A 24,999-nucleotide genomic window follows, 5' to 3' on the forward strand; every position below is an offset into this window, starting at 1 on the left:
GGGATAAGAGGTAAATGAAAGACTGTTGATAGGAGGTAAATGAAAGACTGTGTGGGGATAAGAGATAAATTAAAGACTGTGTGGGGATAAGAGGTAAATTAAAGACTTTGTGGGGATAAGAGGTAAATTAAAGACTGTGTGGGGATAAGAGGTAAATTAAAGACTGTGTGGGGATAAGAGGTCAATTAAAGACTGTGTGGGGATAAGAGGTAAATTAAAGACTTTGTGGGTTATAAGAGGTGACAGGTAAATGAAAGACTGTGTGGGGATAAGAGGTGAATTAAGATACGAACCAGAGAATGGCATCCTCCATTCTTTTTCTGACAAGGGTTGATGAGGTCACAGACTGTCCCGTCCCCCATGTAACCTCTCTTACAGGTACACTCACTCTGAGAAGACAAGAGACAGACAGACAGACAGACAGACAGACAGACAGACAGACAGACAGACAGACAGACAGACAGACAGACAGAGACAGACAGACAGACAGAGACAGACTTTGAGGTACTAGTAGTTGTTGAAGTATGAAACGGTGGCAGGTAATACATTAGTACTAAAGCATTGTACAGTATTTGGGATAAATCATTCACTAAACCCTAAACCTGTCTAATGGAACACAGATGGTGTTCTTTAATGGAAGCCTCCAACATAACAGAGTCAGGAATTCCCCAGGGCAGCTGTCTAGGCCCTTTACTTTTTTCAGTCTTTACTAATGACCTGCCACTGGCTTTGAGTAAAGCCAGTGTGTCTATGTATGCGGATGACTCAACACTATACACGTCAGCTACTACAGCGACTGAAATGACTGCAACACTTAACAAAGAGCTGCAGTTAGTTTTAGAATAGGTGGCAAGTAATACGTTAGTACTAAAGCATTGTACAGTATTTGGGATAAATCATTCACTAAACCCTAAACCTCAACTAACTAAAAAAACAAAACTAATAAAATAATAAAAAGATATTGTAATGAATAATAATAATAATGTGGAAATTGAGCAAGTTGAGGAGACTAAACTGCTTGGTCTAACCCTGGATAGTAAACTGTCATGGTCAAAACATATTGATGCAACAGTAGCTAAGATGGGGAGATGTCTGTCCATAATAAAGCTCTGCTCTGTCTTCTTTACAACACTATCAACAAGGCAGGTCCTACAGGCCCTAGTTTTGTCGCACCTGGACTACTGTTCAGTCATATGGTCAGGTGCCACAAAGAGGGACCTCTGAAAATTACAATTGGCTCAGAACAGGGCAGCATGGCTGGCCCTTAGATGTACAGTCGTGGTGAAAAGTTTTGAGAATGACACAAGTATTGGTCTTCAAAGTTCGCTGCTTCAGTGTTATGAGATATTTTTGTCAGATGTTACTATGGTATACTGAAGTATAATTACAAGCATTCCATAAGTGTCAAAGGCTTTTATTGACAATTACATTAAGTTTATGCAAAGAGTCAATATTTGCAGTGTGGACCCTTCTTTTTCAAGACCTCTGCAATCCACCCTGGCATGCTGTCAATTAACTTCTGGGCCACATCCTAACTGATGGCAGCCCATTCTTGCATAATCAATGCTTGGAGTTTGTCAGAATGTGTGGGTTTTTGTTTGTCCACCCGCCTCTTGAGGATCGACCACAAGTTCTCAATGGGATTAAGGTCGGGGGAGTTTCCTGGCCATGGACCCAAAATGTCGATGTTTTGTTCCCCGAGCCACTTAGTTATCACTTTTGCCTTATGGCAAGGTGCTCCATCATGCTGGAAAAGGCATTGGTCGTCACCAAACTGTTCTTGGATGGTTGGGAGAAGTTGCTCTCGGAGGATGTGTTGGTACCATTCTTTATTCATGGCTGTGTTCTTAGGCAAAATTGTGAATGAGCCCACTCCCTTGGCTGAGAAGCAACCCCACACATGAATGGTCTCAGGATGCTTTACTGTTGGCATGACACAGGACTGATGGTAGCGCTCACCTGGTCTTCTCCGGACAAGGTGTTTTCCGGATGCCCCAAACAATCGGAAAGGGGATTCATCAGAGAAAATGACTTTACCCCAGTCCTCAGCAGTCCAATCCCTGTACCTTTTGCAGAATATCAGTCTGTCCCTGATGTTTTTCCTGGAGAGAAGTGGCTTCTTTGCTGCCCTTCTTGACACCAGGCCATCCTCCAAAAGTATTCGCCTCACTGTGCGTGCAGATGCACTCACACCTGCCTGCTGCATTCCTGAGCAAGCTCTGCACTGGTGGTGCCCCGATCCCGCAGCTGAATCAACTTTAGGAGACGGTGCTGATGCTTGCTGGACTTTCTTGGGCGCCCTGATGCCTTTTTCACAACAATTGAACCTCTCTCCTTGAAGTTTTGATGATCGAATTAATGGTTGATTTAGGTGCAATCTTACTAGCAGCAATATCCTTGCCTGTGAAGCCCTTTTTGTGCAAAGCAATGATGACGGCATGTGTTTCCTTGCAGGTAACCATGGTTAACAGAGGAAGAACAATGATTTCAAGCACCACCCTCCTTTTAAAGCTTCCAGTCTGTTATTCTAACTCAATCAGCATGACAGAGTGATCTCCAGCCTTGTCCTCGTCAACACTCTCACCTGTGTTAACAAGAGAATCACTGACATGATGTCAGCTGGTCCTTTTGTGGCAGGGCTGAAATCCAGTGGAAATGTTTTTTTGGGATTAAGTTCATTTTCATGACAAAGAGGGACTTTGCAAATAATTGCAATTCATCTGATCACTCTTCATGACATTCTGGAGTATATGCAAATTGCCATCATCAAAACTGAGGCAGCAGACATTGTGAAAATTAGTATTTGTGTCATTCTCAAAACTTTTGACCACGACTGTACACAGAGAGCTAACATTAATTATATGCCTGTCAATGTCTCCTGGCTCAAAGTAGAGGAGAGATTGACTTCATCACTACTTGAGAGGTATTGACATGTTGAATGCACTGAGCTGTCTGTTTAAACTACTGGCGCACAGCTCAGTCACCCATGCATACCCCACAAGACATGCCACCAGAGGTCTCTTCACAGTCCCCAAGTCCAGAACAGACTATGGGAGGCGCACAGTAATACATAGAGCCATGACTACATGGAACTCTATTCCACATCAAGTAACTCATGCAAGCAGTAGAATCAGATTTAAAAAATATAAAAATACATCTTCTGGAACAGTGGGGACTGTGAAGACACACATAAGACTCACACACGTACACATGGATGTTGTATTGTAGATATGTGATAGTGGAGTAGTGGAGTAGTGGCCTGAGGGAACAAACTAATTGTATTGGGTAAAGTGTTATGAAATGTAATGTCATGTAATATTTTAATTTCATATACAGTTGAAGTCGGAAGTTTACATACACTTGGGTTGGAGTCATTAAAACTCATTTTTCAACCACTCCACACATTTCTTGTTAAGAAACTATAGTTTTGGCAAGTCAGTTAGGACATCTACTTTGTGCATGACACAAGTAATTTTTCCAACAATTGTTTACAGACAGATTATTTCACTTATAATTCACTGTATCACAATTCCAGTGGGTCAGAAGTTTACATACACTAAGTTGACTGTGCCTTTAAACAGCATGGAAAATTCCAGAAAATTATGTAATGGCTTTAGAAGCTTCTGATAGGCTAATTGACATATTTTGAGTCAATTGGAGGTGTACCTGTGGATGTATTTCAAGGCCTACCTTCAAACTCAGTGCCTCTTTGCTTGACATCATGGGAAAATCAAAAGAAATCAGCAAAGACCTCAGAAAATAAATTGTAGACCTCCACAAGTCTGGTTCATCCTTGGGAGCAATTTCCAAACGCCTGAAGGTACCACATTCATATGTATTACCCGGTAGACCGGCCTCAGGCCCGGTAGACCGGCCTCAGGCCCGGTAGACCAGCCTCAGGCCCGGTAGACCGGCCTCAGGCCCGGTAGACCAGCCTCAGACCCGGTAGACCAGCCTCAGGCTCTAGCAGAAATGTGTTTAGCAGCAGAAACATTCAAAACGTGAATACCTGTCCAGGGCCTAGCGACGTGCAGTCTGCATCCTTATGGCAGCCGCCTCTGGTCTCCAGGAGACAGTTGTCCACCTCAGTACAGACAAGGCCGTCTCCTGTCCAGCCCTCGTTACACACACACGACACGTTAGCTGACCCCGAGTACACACACTGGGCCTGAGGAGAGGCATAACACACTGGGCCTGAGGAGAGGCATAACACACTGGGCCTGAGGAGAGAGATAACACACTGGGCCTGAGGAGAGAGATAACACACTGGGCCTGAGGAGAGAGATAACACACTGGGCCTGAGGAGAGAGATAACACACTGGGCCTGAGGAGAGAGATAACACACTGGGCCTGAGGAGAGAGATAACACACTGGGCCTGAGGAGAGAGATAACACACTGGGCCTGAGGAGAGAGATAACACACTGGGCCTGAGGAGAGAGATGGACATACAGCACATGACACGTTAGCTGACCCCGAGTACACAAACTGGGCCAGAGGAGAGGGATAACACACTGGACCTCAGAGGAGAGGGATAACACACTGGACCTCAGAGGAGAGGGATAACACACTGGACCTCAGAGGAGAGGGATAACACACTGGACCTCAGAGGAGAGGGATAACACACTGGACCTCAGAGGGATATAATAACACATCGATACGGTTAACGTCCGTTAACTATGCCCAAAACCCGATTGAGAGATTCCCGGAATCAGTAGGGACTAAACAGGAAATCCACCCAGGGCCTTGGTAAAAAGTAGTGCACTAAATAGGGCATAGGGTGCCATCTGGGTTGGGTAGGGTTAGGATTAGGGTTGGGGTTAGGTTAGGGTTGGGTTTGGGTTAGGGTTAGGGTTAGGGTTAGGGTTGGGGTTTGGGTTAGGGTTGGGTTTGGGTTAGGGTTGGGGTTGGGTTAGGGTTAGGGTTAGGGTTAGGGTTGGGTTGGGTTTGGGTTAGGGTTGGGTTGGGTTTGGGTTAGGGTTGGGTTTGGGTTAGGGTTGGGGTTGGGTTAGGGTTAGGGTTAGGGTTAGAGTTGGGTTAGGGTTGGGTTGGGTTGGGTTGGGGTTGGGGTTTGGGTTGGGGGTCCTGAGTCTTACGTTAGCGTCACAGCCTCCTCTGTCGGCCTTCAGGCAGGGGTTGGTCAGGGTGCAGGAGTGTCCATCTCCTTCATACCCCGACATACACATACACCTGTTACACACAGGGACATACACACACACCTGTTACACACAGGGACACACACACACACACACCTGTTACACACAGGGACACACACACACACACACCTGTTACACACAGGGACACACACACACACACACACACCTGTTACACACAGGGACACACACACACACACCTGTTACACACAGGGACACACACACACACACACCTGTTACACACAGGGACACACACACACACACACCTGTTACACACAGGGACACACACACACCTGTTACACACAGGGACACACACACACACACCTGTTACACACAGGGACACACACACACACACCTGTTACACACAGGGACACACACACACACACACCTGTTACACACAGGGACACACACACACACACACCTGTTACACACAGGGACACACACACACCTGTTACACACAGGGACACACACACACACACACCTGTTACACACAGGGACACACACACACACACACCTGTTACACACAGGGACACACACACAACTGTTACACACAGGGACACACACACACACACACACACCTGTTACACACAGGGACACACACACACACACACACACACACACACACACACACACACCTGTTACACACAGGGACACACACATCATACACACACACCTGTTACACACAGGGACACACACACACACACACCTGTTACACACAGGGACACACACACACACACACACCTGTTACACACAGGGACACACACACACACACACACACCTGTTACACACAGGGACACACACATCACACACACACACCTGTTACAAACAGGGACACACACACACCTGTTACACACAGGGACACACACACACACACACACACACACACCTGTTACACACAGGGACACACACACACACACACACACACACACACACACACCTGTTACACACAGGGACACACACATCACACACACACAGACAGGGACACACAACTGCTGCAGACAAGGACACACACACACACACACATCACACACACACACACACACACACACACACACACACACACACACACACACAGACAGGGACACATGGACACAGACACACAGACACACACACACACACACACACACACACCTGCTACAGACAGGGACACACACACACACACATCACACACACACACACACACACACACACACACACAGACAGGGACACATGGACACAGACACACACACACACACACACACCTGCTACAGACAGGGACACACACACCTGTTACACAGGGACACACACACTAGTAATGGGGGAAAACATCTATAAAGTTACATAACTAACTGAGGCCCTTTAAAGGGAGACCCTTTAGAGCACTGACTGAGACCCTTTAGAGCATTGACTGAGGCCCTTTAGAGCACTGACTGAGACCCTTTAGAGCATTGACTGAGGCCCTTTAGAGCACTGACTGAGGCCCTTTAGAGCACTGACTGAGACCCTTTAGAGCATTGACTGAGGCCCTTTAGAGCACTGACTGAGGCCCTTTAGAGCACTGACTGAGGCCCTTTAGAGCACTGACTGAGGCCCTTTAGAGCACTGACTGAGGCCCTTTAGAGCACTGACTGAGGCCCTTTAGAGCACTGACTGAGGCCCTTTAGAGCACTGACTGAGACCCTTTAGAGCACTGACTGAGACCCTTTGCTCCATTAGCAATAAGTAAGCTAAGTAAGCAAGCTGAGTAAGTAATACTGACATGGTGTGGCTGCCGATGTAGCTGCAGAAGGCGTGGACATGGCAGTGCTCAGAGAGTCCATCAGAGTTACAGGCCTTAGCCTCCTTATCACAGTAGTCTCCAGAGTAACCCTCCAGGCAGGATCCCCCTCTACACACGCCCTTACTGCCTGGCCGGTTATCACACACGCCATGGAGACAGCGGCAGTCTGGGGAGGAGAGGGGGAGGGGGGTGGGAGAGGGATGGAGGGACAAAGGGAGGAAAGAGGGGAGACAGAGAGAGGGGGGAGGGGGGGAGAAAGAGGAGAAAGAAGATAAGAACCCCTAAGTCAGGTCTGATTTTCCTTTTGTTTTTATCAAGGAGAAAAATCTGAAATGACTCCTTCAATGGTGCACTTCATCTGGGCATCTGTGCAGACCACATGGGGAATGAGATACAGCAGGCCTGGATCAATAATACAGACCACATGGGGAATGAGATACAGCAGGCCTGGATCAATAATACAGACCACATGGGGAATGAGATACAGCAGGCCTGGATCAATAATACAGACCACATGGGGAATGAGATACAGCAGGCCTGGATCAATAATACAGACCACATGGGGAATGAGATACAGCAGGCCTGGATCAATAATACAGACCACATGGGGAATGAGATACAGCAGGCCTGGATCAATAATACAGACCACATGGGGAATGAGATACAGCAGGCCTGGATCAATAATACAGACCACGTGGGGAATGAGATACAGCAGGCCTGGATCAATAATACAGACCACGTGGGGAATGAGATACAGCAGGCCTGGATCAATAATACAGACCACATGGGGAATGAGATACAGCAGGCCTGGATCAATAATACAGACCACGTGGGGAATGAGATACAGCAGGCCTGGATCAATAATACAGACCACGTGGGGAATGAGATACAGCAGGCCTGGATCAATAATACAGACCACGTGGGGAATGAGATACAGCAGGCCTGGATCAATAATACAGACCACATGGGGAATGAGATACAGCAGGCCTGGATCAATAATACAGACCACATGGGGAATGAGATACAGCAGGCCTGGATCAATAATACAGACCACATGGGGAATGAGATACAGCAGGCCTGGATCAATAATACAGACCACATGGGGAATGAGATACAGCAGGCCTGGATCAATAATACAGACCACATGGGGAATGAGATACAGCAGGCCTGGATCAATAATACAGACCACATGGGGAATGAGATACAGCAGGCCTGGATCAATAATACAGACCACATGGGGAATGAGATACAGCAGGCCTGGATCAATAATACAGACCACGTGGGGAATGAGATACAGCAGGCCTGGATCAATAATACAGACCACGTGGGGAATGAGATACAGCAGGCCTGGATCAATAATACAGACCACATGGGGAATGAGATACAGCAGGCCTGGATCAATAATACAGACCACATGGGGAATGAGATACAGCAGGCCTGGATCAATAATACAGACCACATGGGGAATGAGATACAGCAGGCCTGGATCAATAATACAGACCACATGGGGAATGAGATACAGCAGGCCTGGATCAATAATACAGACCACGTGGGGAATGAGATACAGCAGGCCTGGATCAATAATACAGACCACGTGGGGAATGAGATACAGCAGGCCTGGATCAATAATACAGACCACGTGGGGAATGAGATACAGCAGGCCTGGATCAATAATACAGACCACGTGGGGAATGAGATACAGCAGGCCTGGATCAATAATACAGACCACGTGGGGAATGAGATACAGCAGGCCTGGATCAATAATACAGACCACGTGGGGAATGAGATACAGCAGGCCTGGATCAATAATACAGACCACATGGGGAATGAGATACAGCAGGCCTGGATCAATAATACAGACCACATGGGGAATGAGATACAGCAGGCCTGGATCAATAATACAGACCACATGGGGAATGAGATACAGCAGGCCTGGATCAATAATACAGACCACATGGGGAATGAGATACAGCAGGCCTGGATCAATAATACAGACCACATGGGGAATGAGATACAGCAGGCCTGGATCAATAATACAGACCACATGGGGAATGAGATACAGCAGGCCTGGATCAATAATACAGACCACATGGGGAATGAGATACAGCAGGCCTGGATCAATAATACAGACCACATGGGGAATGAGATACAGCAGGCCTGGATCAATAATACAGACCACATGGGGAATGAGATACAGCAGGCCTGGATCAATAATACAGACCACATGGGGAATGAGATACAGCAGGCCTGGATCAATAATACAGACCACATGGTGAATGAGATACAGCAGGCCTGGATCAATAATACAGACCACATGGGGAATGAGATACAGCAGGCCTGGATCAATAATACAGACCACATGGGGAATGAGATACAGCAGGCCTGGATCAATAATACAGACCACATGGGGAATGAGATACAGCAGGCCTGGATCAATAATACAGACCACATGGGGAATGAGATACAGCAGGCCTGGATCAATAATACAGACCACATGGGGAATGAGATACAGCAGGCCTGGATCAATAATACAGACCACATGGGGAATGAGATACAGCAGGCCTGGATCAATAATACAGACCACATGGGGAATGAGATACAGCAGGCCTGGATCAATAATACAGACCACATGGGGAATGAGATACAGCAGGCCTGGATCAATAATACAGACCACATGGGGAATGAGATACAGCAGGCCTGGATCAATAATACAGACCACATGGGGAATGAGATACAGCAGGCCTGGATCAATAATACAGACCACATGGGGAATGAGATACAGCAGGCCTGGATCAATAATACATGGTGCGTCCCAAATGGCACCCTATTCCCTATATAGTGCACTACTTTAGACCAGAACCCTTATGGGCCATGGTCAAAAGTAGTGCACACTATAAGGAATAGGGTGCCATTTGGGACATATCGTTAGTTGAGAAGTGTTGAAGAGTAATTTAGACCCACCCTGGTCACACCTCTCTCCGTGTTTGTTGGGATCGGAACAGATGTGACAGGCAATCCCCTTGAAGCCCTCCTCGCAGCTACACGACCCGTTACCATGGATACCATCAAAACACTACACACACACAGAAAGGTCACAGGTCAAAGACACGGAGACAGGACGTGGTGATGGTTAAAATGGTGTGCGTTTCAAGTTCCAAAGTTAATTCGCCACGTGCACAGGATACAACAGGTGTAAAACCATAGAGTGAAATTATTTTCTTGAGCTATTTCCCACATTGCAGTGGTGATAATTAAATAATAATCATAATAATAATAATAATAATACAACTAATAATATAGATAATAATATAGATAATAATATAGATAATAATATAACAATAATATAAATAATAATAATAATAATAATGATGATATAATTATTATTATTATTAACAATAATAATAATATAGATATAATAATATAGATAATACAACTAATAATATTGATAATAATATTGATAATAATATAAATAATAATATAAATAATAATAATATATAATAATAATAATAATAATAATAATAATAATAATAATAATAATAATATATTTAATTTAAAAAACACATGAAGTTGATATAAGTGAAGAAACACGAGCAAGTATATACAGGTCAGTGCCAGTACCTTATTCAATGTGCAGGGGTACTGAGTGGTTGAGGTGGGTTTATACATATAAAGTGACTGGTAGTAGGAATATATAAATACTTATGCTAATAAACTAATGATAATATACACACTGAGTATACCAAACATTAAGAACACCTTTCTAATATTGAGTTGCACCCCCCCCTTTTGCCCTCAGAACAGCCTCGTCGGGGCATGGACTTTACAAGGTGTCGAAAGCATTCCACAGGGATGCTGGTCAATGTTGACTCCAATGCTTCCCACGGTGGTGTCAAGTTGGCTGGATGCCCTTTGGGTGATGGACCATTCTTGATACACACGGGAAACTGTTGAGCGTGAAAAACCCAGCAGTGTTGCAGTTCTTGACACAAACCGGTGCGCCTTAAATCTTTTGTCTTGCCCATTCACACTCTGAATGGCACACATACACAATCCATATCTCAAAGCTTAAAAATCCTTATTTAACCTGTCTCCTCCCCTTCATCTACACTGATTGAAGTGGATTGGGTGACATCAATAAGGGATCATAGCTTTCAACTGGATTCACCTGGTCAGTCTATGTCAAGGAAAAAGCAGGTGTTCATAATGTTTTGTACACGCAGTGTATACAGAGGTCTCGTTAACGCATGAAAACTCTCGGGAGGCAGAAGGCTTGGCATTTGACCATCAGGTGTTCCAAGATGGGTGAATAATCGGTGGAGACTTCCACTATAGATCTATAGATACAGTGGGGAGATAAAATAAAATAAAAAGTTTGCAATTACAGAGATCATACGAGTCCTGTAGGTCTTGACCAGGTTTGCACACACTGCAGCAGGGATTTTGGCCCACTCCTCCATACAGACCTTCTCCAGATCCTTCAAGTTCCGGGGCTGCCAGCCACGACCCATCTTCAATGCTCTTACTGAGTGAAGGAGGTTGTTGGCCAACATCTCGCGATACATGGCCCCATCCATCCTCCCCTCAACACGGTGCAGTCATCCTGTCCCCTTTGCAGAAAAGCATCCCCAAATAATGATGTTTCCACCTCCATGCTTCACGGTTGGGATGGTGTTCTTGGGGTTGTACTCATCCTTCTTCTTCCTCCAAACACGGCGAGTGGAGTTTAGACCAAAAAGCTCTATTTTTGTCTCATCAGACCACATGACCTTCTCCCATTCCTCCTCTGGATCATCCAGATGGTCATTGGCAAACTTCAGACGGGCCTGGACATGCGCTGGCTTGAGCAGGGGGACTTTGCGTGCGCTGCAGGATTTTAATCCATGACGGCGTAGTGTGTTACTAATGGTTTTCTTTGAGTGGTCCCAGCTGTGGTCCCAGCTCTCTTCAGGTCATTGACCAGGTCCTGCCATATAGTTCTGGGCTGATCCCTCACCTTCCTCATGATCATTGATGCCCCATGAGGTGAGATCTTGCATGGAGCCCCAGACCGACGGTGATTGACCGTCATCTTAAACTTCTTCAATTTTCTAATAATTGCGCCAACAGTTGTTGCCTTCTCACCAACCTGCTTGCCTATTGTCCTGTAGCCCATCCCAGCCTTGTGCAGGTCTACAATTTTATCCCTGATGTCCTTACACAGCTCTCTGGTCTTGGCCATTGTGGAGAGGTTGGAGTCTGTTTGATTGAGTGTGTGGACAGGTGTCTTGTATACAGGTAATGAGTTCAAACAGGTGCAGTTAATACAGGTAATGAGTGGAGAACAGGAGGGCTTCGTAAAGAAAAACGAACAGGTCTGTGAGAGCCGGAATTCTTACTGGTTGGTAGGTGATCAAATATTTAAGTCATGCAATAAAATGCAAATAACTTAAAAATCATACAATGTGATTTTCTGGATTTATGTTTTAGATTCCGTCTCTCACAGTTGAAGTGTACCTATGATAGAAATTACAGACCTCTACATGCTTTGTAAGTAGGAAAACCTGCAAAAACGGCAGTGTATCAAATACTTGTTCTCCCCACTGTTTACTAAACTATACTATGCTATAGATATTATCTACTGTGCTAGAGTCAGCACACCAGTTATTGTTGATGAAGAGACATACCCCTCCCCCTCTGGATTTCAAATCCAAATAAAATATAAAAAAATTGTCACATGCTTCGTAAACAACAAGTGTAGGCTAACAGTGAAATTCTTACTTACGGGTCCTTTTCCAACAATGCAGAGTTAAAGATAAGATCATTATAATAGAAAATAGTTACACAAGGAATAAATACACAGTGAATAACGAATGTCCCTGAATCCAATGTCCTGTCCTGCTCGGTGAATGGAGAATCCATCGAGTTGGATAGCCATGGAGGGGGTATCTTGTCCAAAAGCAACGTTTCAGCAAAACACTGAGAATATTGCAGTTCCGAGAGTCCCGTTGATAGCATATCCGCGTTCGGAGGTCATCCATCTTATTGTCAAGTGACTGGGAAACTAGAATGGACGGGAGTGGTTTTCCCTTCGCTTTAGTCTCACCAGGACGCCCGCTCTCCTGCCTCTTTTTCACCGGCGTTTCCTCTTGGGTAGCCCGAAGATTGGGTCGGAGGTACACAAAGAGCCCAGGACGGATGAGTCGAAGTCGAAGCCAGAATTGAGGTTAGTAACTGCCGGTCTGATGTTCAAAAGTTCTTGTAGATCATAAGAAATGACAGCGGATACATTGAAGATCAAGCCAAAATAATCACAAAATAGCAAAGTTGGGTCGGCCAAACAGTATGGCGCCATCTTGTGTGTGTGTGTGTGTGTGTGTGTATCAGACTGCTGAGAGAACGACTTTCTAGGAAGAGAGAGTCTTTACTTACGGTGCCTTTGCCATAACAGGGTGTCTGGAAACCTCCTATACACGTTTTACACTCAGGTCCATAGAACCCACTGCAGCACTCCGCTCTCTGAAACTCACCAACAACAAATCACTCACTGAGACTGCAGGGTCCCAAATGTACCCTATTCCCTGTGTAGTGCTAGGGCCCATAGGGCTCTGGTCAAAAGTAGTGCACTATGTAGAGAATAGGGTGCCATTTGGTCCGCAAGTCTGTTGTCGTCCAAAACCCACGTTAACATAGCAAGTCTGTTGTCATCCAAAACCACGTTAACATAGCAAGTCTGTTGTCATCCAAAACCACGTTAACATAGCAAGTCTGTTGTCATCCAAAACCACGTTAACATAATGAATTAATCTCTTTCTTTACTTTCTTCTTCAGTAAGAAGATATAGACATTTCATTCTCTCTCTACATGATGAATGAAAAAGATACAGGAAATGAACCAAGAGCTGAACCAGGAAATGAACCAAGCGCTGAACCAGGAAATGAACCAAGCGCTGAACCAGGAAAGGTACCAGGAGGACCTACCTCAATAGTAGTGTTGCAGTATTTAGCACAGCCTTTATTGTGCGTGGGGTTGAGAGGAGATGTCTGATAGTCACAGTCCTTCATGTGACTTTGCTGTGGTACAGAAACACAACAATAAGTACAGTATCTTATTAACAACAGAACAGGGTCGTTACCTTACAGGGTCGTTACCTTACAGGGTCGTTGCCTTACAGGGTCGTTACCTTACAGGGTCGTTACCCTTACAGGGTCGTTGCCTTACAGGGTCGTTACCTTACAGGGTCGTTACCTTACAGGGTCGTTGCCTTACAGGGTCGTTACCTTACAGGGTCGTTACCCTTACAGGGTCGTTACCTTACAGGGTCGTTACCTTACAGGGTCGTTACCAACAGGGTCATTACCAACAGGGTCGTTACCTTACAGGGTCGTTACCTTACAGGGTCGTTACCTTACAGGGTCGCTACCTTACAGGGTCGTTACCCTTACAGGGTCGTTGCCTTACAGGGTCGTTACCTTACAGGGTCGTTACCTTACAGGGTCGTTACCTTACAGGGTCGTTACCTTACAGGGTCGTTATCGTTACCTTACAGGGTCGTTACCTTACAGGGTCGTTACCTTACAGGGTCGTTACCAACAGGGTCGTTACCTTACAGGGTCGTTACCTTACAGGGTCGTTACCTTACAGGGTCGTTACCAACAGGGTCGTTACCAACAGGGTCGTTACCTTACAGGGTCGTTACCTTACAGGGTCGTTACCTTACAGGGTCGTTACCTTACAGGGTCGTACCTTACAGGGTCGTTACCTTACAGGGTCGTTACCTTACAGGGTCGTTACCTTACAGGGTCGTTACCTTACAGGGTCGCTACCTTACAGGGTCGTTACCTTACAGGGTCGTTACCAACAGGGTCGTTACCTTACAGGGTCGCTACCTTACAGGGTCGTTACCTTACAGGGTCGTTACCTTACAGGGTCGTTACCTTACAGGGTTACAGGGTCGCTACCTTACAGGGTCGTTACCTTACAGGGTCGTTACCTTACAGGGTCGTTACCTTACAGGGTCGCTACCTTACAGGGTCGTTACCTTACAGGGTCGCTACCAACAGAACCAATATAAATAGTTGTATCCTGTGCATGCATAGGACAAATAAACGTTTGATTTGAGTGTAGACAAATCATTAGAAATATGTGTAATTGTTTATGAAGCTGGTCTTTTTGAAAGTAGTATGAACTAAATAATACAGGCCATGGGATGAATAGAGACATGGACACACATTCCAAAAGATGTAGCAGAAGCTAAATATATTTTCACTGCATCAGGGATAGCAGGCACAGACATTTAACAGCCAGCCACCTTCATGAGAGGAATAGAAAACATTGCTGTGAATATTTTACCAGTTCTACGCTTCCCTCGGGGCAGTGGGACTCATAGAGATAGCTGCACCTCACGCACAGGCCCTGGAGAACACACACAACCACATCACACAGCCATTTCCAATAGAATAGAACAGAATCAAATAGAACAGAACGTTTCCACCTACCACGATGATTTTGCTCTCTGTGACATCACATCTCTTAGGCAGGATGGGGACGATCGAGGGCGGGACTAGAACCCCGTCGATCATATGGATGACACCATTGGATGCCATGATATTAGTACTCTGAAGAGGTTTCCCGCCCAGCAGCACCTGCCCCTGTCAGACACAGAGTCATACCAATGGAGACGTCCTTAAAAGGGGAAGTTCAGAATTTTAAAACTAAAATGTTAGATGGTCACTCACCCTGAAAGGGGTCTATGCATCTAGCATTAAGTTATAAAATAGTGACCCTCGCCTTTAACAAATTCCAATTGAATTACTGCAATGGTTTATAAATAAATAGAGAAAATGACAATTCAAGTAAACAGTCCAGTATAGAACACTGAGTCATGATCAATTTGATCAACTGATCCTTTAGATCAACCGATCCTTTAGATCAACCGATCCTTTAGATCAACCGATCCTTTAGATTCAAAACTGTTTTACAGAAAAGACCCAGGGTGTGTCCCAATCGGCGCTCTATTTCTTATACAGTGAGGGAAAAAAGTATTTGATCCCCTGCTGATTTTGTACGTTTGCCCACTGACAAAGACATGATCAGTCTACAATTTTAATGGTGTTTTAAGGAACACCTGGGATAGGATAAAGTAATCCTTCTAACCCCCCACTTACCCCACCCCACCCCCCCAAAAAATAAATAAAAATAATAAAAATAATAATAATAATAATTGTAAAGTGGTTGTCCCACTGGCTATAAGGTGAATGCACCAATTTGTAAGTCGCTCTGGATAAGAGCGTCTGCTAAATGACGTAAAATGTTAAAATGTAAACAGTGAGAGACAGAATAACAACAAAAAAATCCAGAAAAACGCATGTCAAAAATGTTATAAATTGATTTGCATTTTAATGAGGGAAATAAGTATTTGACCCCTCTGCAAAACATTACTTAGTACTTGGTGGCAAAACCCTTGTTGGCAATCACAGAGGTCAGATGTTTCTTGTAGTTGGCCACCAGGTTTGCACACATCTCAGGAGGGATTTTGTTCCACTCCTCTTTGCAGATCTTCTCCAAGTCATTAAGGTTTCGAGGCTGACGTTTGGCAACTCGAACCCTGAGCTCCCTCCACAGATTTTCTATGGGATTAAGGTCTGGACACTGGCTAGGCCACTCCAGGACCTTAATGTGCCTCTTCTTGAGCCACTCCTTTGTTGCCTTGGCCATGTGTTTTGGGTCATTGTCATGCTGGAATACCCATCCACGACCAATTTTCAATGCCCTGGCTGAGGGAAGAAGGTTCTCACCCAAGATTTGACGGTACATGGCCCCATCCATCGTCCCTTTGATGCGGTGAAGTTGTCCTGTCCCCTTAGCAGAAAAACACCCCCAAAGCATAATGTTTCCACCTCCATGTTTGACGGTGGGGATGGTATTCTTAGGGTCATAGGCAGCATTCCTCCTCCTCCAAACACGGCGAGTTGAGTTGATGCCAAAGAGCTCGATTTTGGTCTCATCTGACCACAACACTTTCACCCAGTTCTCCTCTGAATCATTCAGATGTTCATTGGCAAACTTCAGACGGGCCTGTATATGTGCTTTCTTGAGCAGAGGGACCTTGCGGGCGCTGCAGGATTTCAGTCCTTCACGGCGTAGTGTGTTACCAATTGTTTTCTTGGTGACTATGGTCCCAGCTGCCTTGAGATCATTGACAAGATCCTCCCGTGTAGTTCTGGGCTAATTCCTCACCGTTCTCATGATCATTGCAACTCCACGAGGTGAGATCTTGCATGGAGCCCTAGGCCGAGGGAGATTGACAGTACTTTTGTGTTTCTTCCATTTGTGAATAATCGCACCAACTGTTGTCACCTTCTCACCAAGCTGCTTGGCGATGGTCTTGTAGCCCATTCCAGCCTTGTGTAGGTCTACAATCTTGTCCCTGACATCCTTGGAGAGCTCTTTGGTCGTGGCCATGGTGGAGAGTTTGGAATCTGATTGATTGATTGCTTCTGTGGACAGGTGTCTTTTATACAGGTAACAAACTGAGATTAGGAGCACTCCCTTTAAGAGTGTGCTCCTAATCTCAGCTCGTTACCTGTATAAAAGACACATGGGAGCCAGAAATCTTTCTGATTGAGAGGGGGTCAAATACTTATTTCCCTCATTAAAATGCAAATCAATTTCTAACATTTTTTACATGCGTTTTCTGGATTTTTTTGTTGTTATTCTGTCTCTCACTGTTCAAATACTATAGACTGATCATTTCTTTGTCAGTGGGCAAATGTATAAAATCAGCAGGGGATCAAATACTTTTTTCCCTCACTGCAGTGCACTACTTTTGACCAGGGCCCTGTGGGGAATAGGGTTTAGGGTGTCATTTGGGAAGCGGCCCCAGTCAGTAATAACCCAACTTACATCGTTGGTGAGGTTGACCAGTAGGATCTGATTGGCCATGGTCTGAATCAGCCCCATGCTTGCCAGCTGGTCCACGGTCAACTACAGAGATAGAATAAAGAATTAATAGCTGTGCTCCACTCGGTAATTCCTAATCAAAAGTCTTTAGGTGCAGGGTTCCAAAGGCAGATAAACTGGGAAACTAAACCAGCGCTCACTGTAGCAGGATGTAGCAGTGTTTAGGATGTCATGGTGTTTAGCAGTAGCAGAGAGTTTTTTAAACTGACACGTTTCGGCGACAAGCATTAGAGTTTGAAACATGTCTGTTTGAGTGAAGCCCATTTAAAAAAGGAACTCAGCAAGATGACCTCGTCAACAACCACAACAACATCATTCGCTTTTGTACAATTTTGTACAGTGGTTTTCTACGTCGGAGACCGGGGTTCGATCCCACCTATAACATAAGCCCTTGTAACATGTTGTAAAGTGGTTTTCCACGCTGGAGACCGGGGTTCAGATCCCACCTGTAACATGTTGTAAAGTGGTTTTCCACGCCGGAGACCATGTTTCAGATCCCACCTGTAACATACAGTGCCTTGCAAAAGTACTCATCCCCCTTGGCGTTTTTCCTATTTTTGGATTTCATGTAATGTACATACACAAAATAGTCCAAATTGGTGAAGTGAAATGAAAAAAATAACTTGTTTACATTTTTTATAAAAAATAAATAATGGAAAAGTGGTGCGTGCATATGTATTCACCCACTTTGCTATGAAGCCCCTAAATAAGATCTGGTGCAACCAATTACCTTCAGAAGTCACATAATTAGTTAAAGTCCACCTGTGTGCAATCTAAGTGTTACATGATCTGTCACATGATCTCAGTATATATACACCTGTTCTGAAAGGCCCCAGAGTCTGCAACACCACTAAGCAAGCGGCACCATGAAGACCAAGGAGCTCTCCAAACAGGTCAGGGACAAAGTTGTGGAGAAGTACAGATCAGGGTTGGGTTATAAAAAGAGATCAGAAACTTTGAACATCCCACAGAGCACCATTAAATCCATTATTAAAAAATTGAAAGAATATGGCACCACAGCAAACCTGCCAAGAGAGGGCTGCCCACCAAAACTCATGGACCAGGCAAGGAGGGCATTAATCAGAGAGGCAACAAAGACACCAAAGATAACCCTGAAGGAGCTGCAAAGCTCCACAGCGGAGATTGGAGTATCTGTCCATAGGACCATTTTAAGCCGTACACTCCACAGAGCTGGGCTTTACAGAAGAGTGGCCAGAAAAAAGCCATTGCTGAAATAAAAAAATAAGCAAACACGTTTGGTGTTCGCCAGAAGGCATGTGGGAGACTCCCCAAACATATGGAAGAAGGTAATCTGTTCAGATGAGACTAAAATTGAGCTTTTTGGCCATCAAGGAAAACGCTATGTCTGGTACAAACCCAACACCTCTCATCACCCCGAGAACACCATCCTCACAGTGAAGCATGGTGGTGGCAGCATCATGCTGTGGGGATGTTTTTCCATCGGCAGGGACTGGGAAACTGGTCAGAATTGAAAGAATGTTGGATGGCGCTAAATACAGGGAAATTCTTGAGGGAAACCTGTTTCAGTCTTCCAGAGATTTGAGACTGGGACGGAGGTTCAGCTTCCAGCAGGACAATGACCCTAAGCAGTGGCGGCTCCTGAAAAAATTCTCAGGAGGGGCAATTTTTCTGATGATTTAGGTGACCTACACACATTTTAAAAAAGATATGTCCAGCAACAACATGAAGACAGGTGCAGCATATAAGTCAATACCAGAAGCATTTATTGACTGATCTGGGGAGATGGATTCCAGTTTCTGTGACAGATTATAAATAATCTCTGATGCCTTTGTTATATTAGCTTTTGGTTGAATGTACTGTCGTAGTAAATATATAATGTTATAGCTTGGTCTGACTAAAATCTTGTGCATGACCCATTTTGTGTTGGGCGTTTGTTTTCAATCAATGCTGTTCCTATCCTATAACAATGGACAAAAGAGTCCTATCTTGTCAGCCTTGTCAGCAGGTGGCCAAGGACAACACCCACGCCATAGGTCTCTCAGTTCTTCCAACTCACGAGTTCTTGCTCTGAGGACACACACACACACACACACACACACACATCATCACTGATAACACACACACACACACACACATCATCACTGCTAAACACACACACACACACACACAAAAATCCCCTCTCTTTAGGCTGAACATTTGAAGACAGAGAACCCGACTCAGAGCCAATGCAACAGTGGAGGGGACCTCGCCCAACTCATCAGGACCAATCAGAAGATCAGAACTACTAGATTCAACCTACATCATTTATTGTATAAAATGTCTGCACACAATGTTTTCGGGGCTCTCTTCAGATAGCTCCCTAAGAGTTTGACGAACGAGTCCGTGCACGCGATTCCAGATATCTTTACCTCTGAATAAACTGCCTTTATTATACCATATCCACCCTGTCCAAAGTCTCTACTTGGTCTCAGTTCTCCAGTAAACTTGTGATTATCAACAGTACACAACGGTAACAAACAATTGGGGGAACTCACGGGGCAGATAGTAAGGTCGCAGTGACACAGAAAGCAGTTCAATGTCGCGGGTACAGAGTCGCTCTCTTACCAGGATCGATTTTCCCTGTGACTGTGTCAGATCGCGGTCCGCTCTGACCAGGGTGAAGCCGGCCGGCTCCACTTCTCTGTCCGGGACTCTGTCATCCAGCCAAGTCTCCCAGCTGTATTGGATTCCGCTGCCAGCAGCGTTTTCATTATTTAGTCCGTTCGTAGCGGGTATGTACACGATCAACAAGATCAGTCCAAAACCCACCACGGGAAATCCATGGTTGGCAGAATGTTTGTAAACTAAGTGTACAAATTAAAAACATAAAATAACGCCACTAAGTGTACAAAATAAAAACATAAGATAACGCCACACTGCAGGTCGCAACAGAGACGCTGCTAGCCGCTATTTTCTTAGTTACGTTCATGGTTACGTCACGTATTTCGAAAGCGCGTAAGTGCAAGCCCACAGACACCCATAGAGATTGTATTGAAAGCTTTGAAATTTGAAAAAAATATATTTTACATGACAGGCTATGAGAGACTTCTGGGCGATTTGAAGCACGACTTTAGCCTGATTTGACATTTAGTGGCAGTCAGATCAGATTAGAACACTGATAACTACTGTTGCCGTGATATAATTGATTAGAAAAAAAATCCCTTCCTTTTCCCGTTTGGCAGTGCGTCGCCCATATCGCCCTATTGAACAGGCCGTCCCTGACCCTAAGCATACTGCTAAAGCAACACTCGAGTGGTTTAAGGGGAAACATTTAAATGTCTTGGAATGGCCTAGTCAAAGCCCAGACCTCAATCCAATTGAGAATCTGTGGTATGACTTAAAGATTGCTGTACACCAGTGGAACCCATCCAAATCGAAGGAGCTGGAGAAGTTTTGTCTTGAAGAATGGGCAAAAATCCCAGTGGCTAGATGTGCCAAGCTTATAGAGACATACCCCAAGAGACTTGCAGCTGTAATTGCTGCAAAAGGTGGCTCTACAAAGTATTGACTTTGGGAGGGTGAATAGTTATGCACGCTCAAGTATTCTGTTTTTTTGTCTTATTTCTTGTTTGTTTCACAAGACAAATTTTTTTGCATCTTCAAAGTGGTAGGCATGTTGTGTAAATCAAATGATACAAACCCCCCAAAAAATCTAATTTTAATTCCAGGTTGTAAGGCAACAAAATAGGAAAAATGCCAAGGGGGGTGAATACTTTCGCAAGCCACTGTAAGCTCTTGTAACGTGTTGTAAAGGTGCTAACCACAGCCTGGCAGTACAGAAGGTGCAGTACAGAAGGTGCAGTACAGAAGGTGCAGTACAGAAGGTGCAGTACAGAAGGTGCAGTACAGAAGGTGCAGTACAGAAGGTGCAGTACAGAAGGTGCAGTACAGAAGGTGCTGTACAGAAGATGCTTACCGCAGCCTGTGTGTAGATATGCTGTTTCAGCAGCTCTTGAAGCTTGCTCTGGGCCTTCAGTGGGAGAGAAGAGAGTTCTATATTGAACAGTTTTGCAATTATCTTTTACACTGGGAATACTGTACGGTCAAGGATTCTCTAGCATTCACATCACTGCCATTTCCCTTTACAAACTATTTCTGAATTACATTAAACTGCTTTTAAATGACACCATATTGCCTTTATATTGTACAACTTTTGAAAATAATAACATCTATAGTAAATGATACAGCATCTATAGTAAATGATACAGCATCTGTAGTAAATTTACATTTACATTACATTTTAGTCATTTAGCAGACGCTCTTATCCAGAGCGACTTACAGGAGCAATTAGGGTTAAGTGCCTTGCTCAAGGGCACATTTACGTCATTTAGCAGACGCTCTTATCCAGAGCGACTACAAATTGGTGCATTCACCCTATAGCCAGTGGGATAACCACTTTACAATTTTACTTTCTTTTTTTTTGGGGGGGGGGGGGAAGAATGATTACTTTATCCTATCCCAGGTGTTCCTTAAAGAGGAACATGATAAATGATAAAGAGGTAAATGATACAGCATCTATAGTAGATGATACAGCATCTATAGTAAATGATATAGCATCTATAGTAAATGATACAGCATCTATAGTAAATGATATAGCATCTATAGTAAATGATATAGCATCTATAGTAGATGATATAGCATCTATATTAGTAGTAAATGATAGAGCATCTATAGTAAATGATAGAGCATCTATAGTAAATGATACAGCATCTATAGTAAATGATACAGCATCTATAGTAAATGATACAGCATCTATAGTAGATGATACAGCATCTATAGTAAATGATATAGCATCTATAGTAGATGATATAGCATCTATATTAGTAGTAAATGATAGAGCATCTATAGTAAATGATACAGCATCTATAGTAAATGATACAGCATCTATAGTAAATGATACAGCATCTATAATAGATGATACAGCATCTATAGTAAATGATACAGCATCTATAGTAAATGATATAGCATCTATAGTAAATGATACAGCATCTATAGTAAATGATACAGCATCTATAGTAAATGATACAGCATCTATAGTAAATGATACAGCATCTATAGTAAATGATACAGCATCTATAGTAAATGATACAGCATCTATAGTAAATGATACAGCATCTATAATAGATGATACAGCATCTATAGTAAATGATACAGCATCTATAGTAAATGATATAGCATCTATAGTAAATGATACAGCATCTATAGTAAATGATATAGCATCTATAGTAAATGATACAGCATCTATAGTAAATGATATAGCATCTATAGTAAATGATACAGCATCTATAATAGATGATACAGCATCTATAGTAAATGATATAGCATCTATAGTAAATGATACAGCATCTATAGTAAATGATACAGCATCTATAGTAAATGATACAGCATCTATAGTAAATGATACAGCATCTATAGTAAATGATACAGCATCTATAGTAAATGATACAGCATCTATAGTAAATGATACAGCATCTATAGTAAATGATACAGCATCTATAGTAAATGATACAGCATCTATAGTAAATGATACAGCATCTATAGTAAATGATACAGCATCTATAGTAAATGATACAGCATCTATAGTAAATGATACAGCATCTATAGTAAATGATACAGCATCTATAGTAAATGATACAGCATCTATAGTAAATGATACAGCATCTATAGTAAATGATAGAGCATCTATAGTAGATGATACAGCATCTATAGTAAATGATACAGCATCTATAGTAAATGATACAGCATCTATAGTAAATGATACAGCATCTATAGTAAATGATACAGCATCTATAGTAAATGATACAGCATCTATAGTAAATGATAGAGCATCTATAGTAGATGATACAGCATCTATAGTAAATGATATAGCATCTATAGTAAATGATACAGCATCTATAGTAAATGATATAGCATCTATAGTAAATGATAGAGCATCTATAGTAAATGATACAGCATCTATAGTAAATGATACAGCATCTATAGTAAATGATACAGCATCTATAGTAAATGATAGAGCATCTATAGTAGATGATACAGCATCTATAGTAAATGATAGAGCATCTATAGTAAATGATACAGCATCTATAGTAAATGATACAGCATCTATAGTAAATGATACAGCATCTATAGTAAATGATACAGCATCTATAGTAAATGATACAGCATCTATAGTAAATGATACAGCATCTATAGTAAATGATAGAGCATCTATAGTAGATGATACAGCATCTATAGTAAATGATATAGCATCTATAGTAAATGATACAGCATCTATAGTAAATGATATAGCATCTATAGTAAATGATAGAGCATCTATAGTAAATGATACAGCATCTATAGTAAATGATAGAGCATCTATAGTAAATGATACAGCATCTATAGTAAATGATACAGCATCTATAGTAAATGATATAGCATCTATAGTAAATGATAGAGCATCTATAGTAAATGATACAGCATCTATAGTAAATGATACAGCATCTATAGTAAATGATATAGCATCTATAGTAAATGATACAGCATCTATAGTAAATGATACAGCATCTATAGTAAATGATACAGCATCTATAGTAAATGATACAGCATCTATAGTAAATGATAGAGCATCTATAGTAAATGATACAGCATCTATAGTAAATGATATAGCATCTATAGTAAATGATAGAGCATCTATAGTAAATGATACAGCATCTATAGTAAATGATACAGCATCTATAGTAAATGATACAGCATCTATAGTAAATGATAGAGCATCTATAGTAAATGATACAGCATCTATAGTAGATGATACAGCATCTATAGTAAATGATAGAGCATCTATAGTAAATGATACAGCATCTATAGTAGATGATACAGCATCTATAGTAAATGATACAGCATCTATAGTAGATGATATAGCATCTATATTAGTAGTAAATGATACAGCATCTATAATAGATGATACAGCATCTATAGTAAATGATATAGCATCTATAGTAAATGATACAGCATCTATAGTAAATGATACAGCATCTATAGTAGATGATACAGCATCTATAGTAAATGATACAGCATCTATAGTAGATGATATAGCATCTATATTAGTAGTAAATGATACAGCATCTATAGTAAATGATATAGCATCTATAGTA

General features: G+C 43.0%; 1 protein-coding gene across 1 annotated transcript in view; it reads right to left on the reverse strand.

The window, feature by feature from the left end:
* The window catches only part of stab1 (stabilin 1), a 169,129-nt gene that overhangs the window by 102,456 nt on the left and 41,674 nt on the right, over positions 1 to 24,999 (reverse strand). The window contains exons 15-25 of the mRNA XM_084172495.1: positions 21,786 to 21,839; positions 17,792 to 17,872; positions 15,385 to 15,537; positions 15,239 to 15,301; positions 13,867 to 13,959; positions 13,319 to 13,405; positions 9,872 to 9,983; positions 6,890 to 7,076; positions 5,095 to 5,188; positions 4,010 to 4,168; positions 294 to 389 (exon numbers count right to left, since the gene is read on the reverse strand). Of these exons, the coding sequence (XP_084028621.1) occupies positions 294 to 389; positions 4,010 to 4,168; positions 5,095 to 5,188; positions 6,890 to 7,076; positions 9,872 to 9,983; positions 13,319 to 13,405; positions 13,867 to 13,959; positions 15,239 to 15,301; positions 15,385 to 15,537; positions 17,792 to 17,872; positions 21,786 to 21,839 (1,179 nt within the window). The remainder of the gene's footprint in view (positions 1 to 293; positions 390 to 4,009; positions 4,169 to 5,094; positions 5,189 to 6,889; positions 7,077 to 9,871; positions 9,984 to 13,318; positions 13,406 to 13,866; positions 13,960 to 15,238; positions 15,302 to 15,384; positions 15,538 to 17,791; positions 17,873 to 21,785; positions 21,840 to 24,999) is intronic.

This window comes from Coregonus lavaretus (assembly GCF_964263955.1).
Source record: "Coregonus lavaretus genome assembly, chromosome: 12".
Classification (NCBI taxonomy): Eukaryota; Metazoa; Chordata; class Actinopteri; order Salmoniformes; family Salmonidae; genus Coregonus; species Coregonus lavaretus.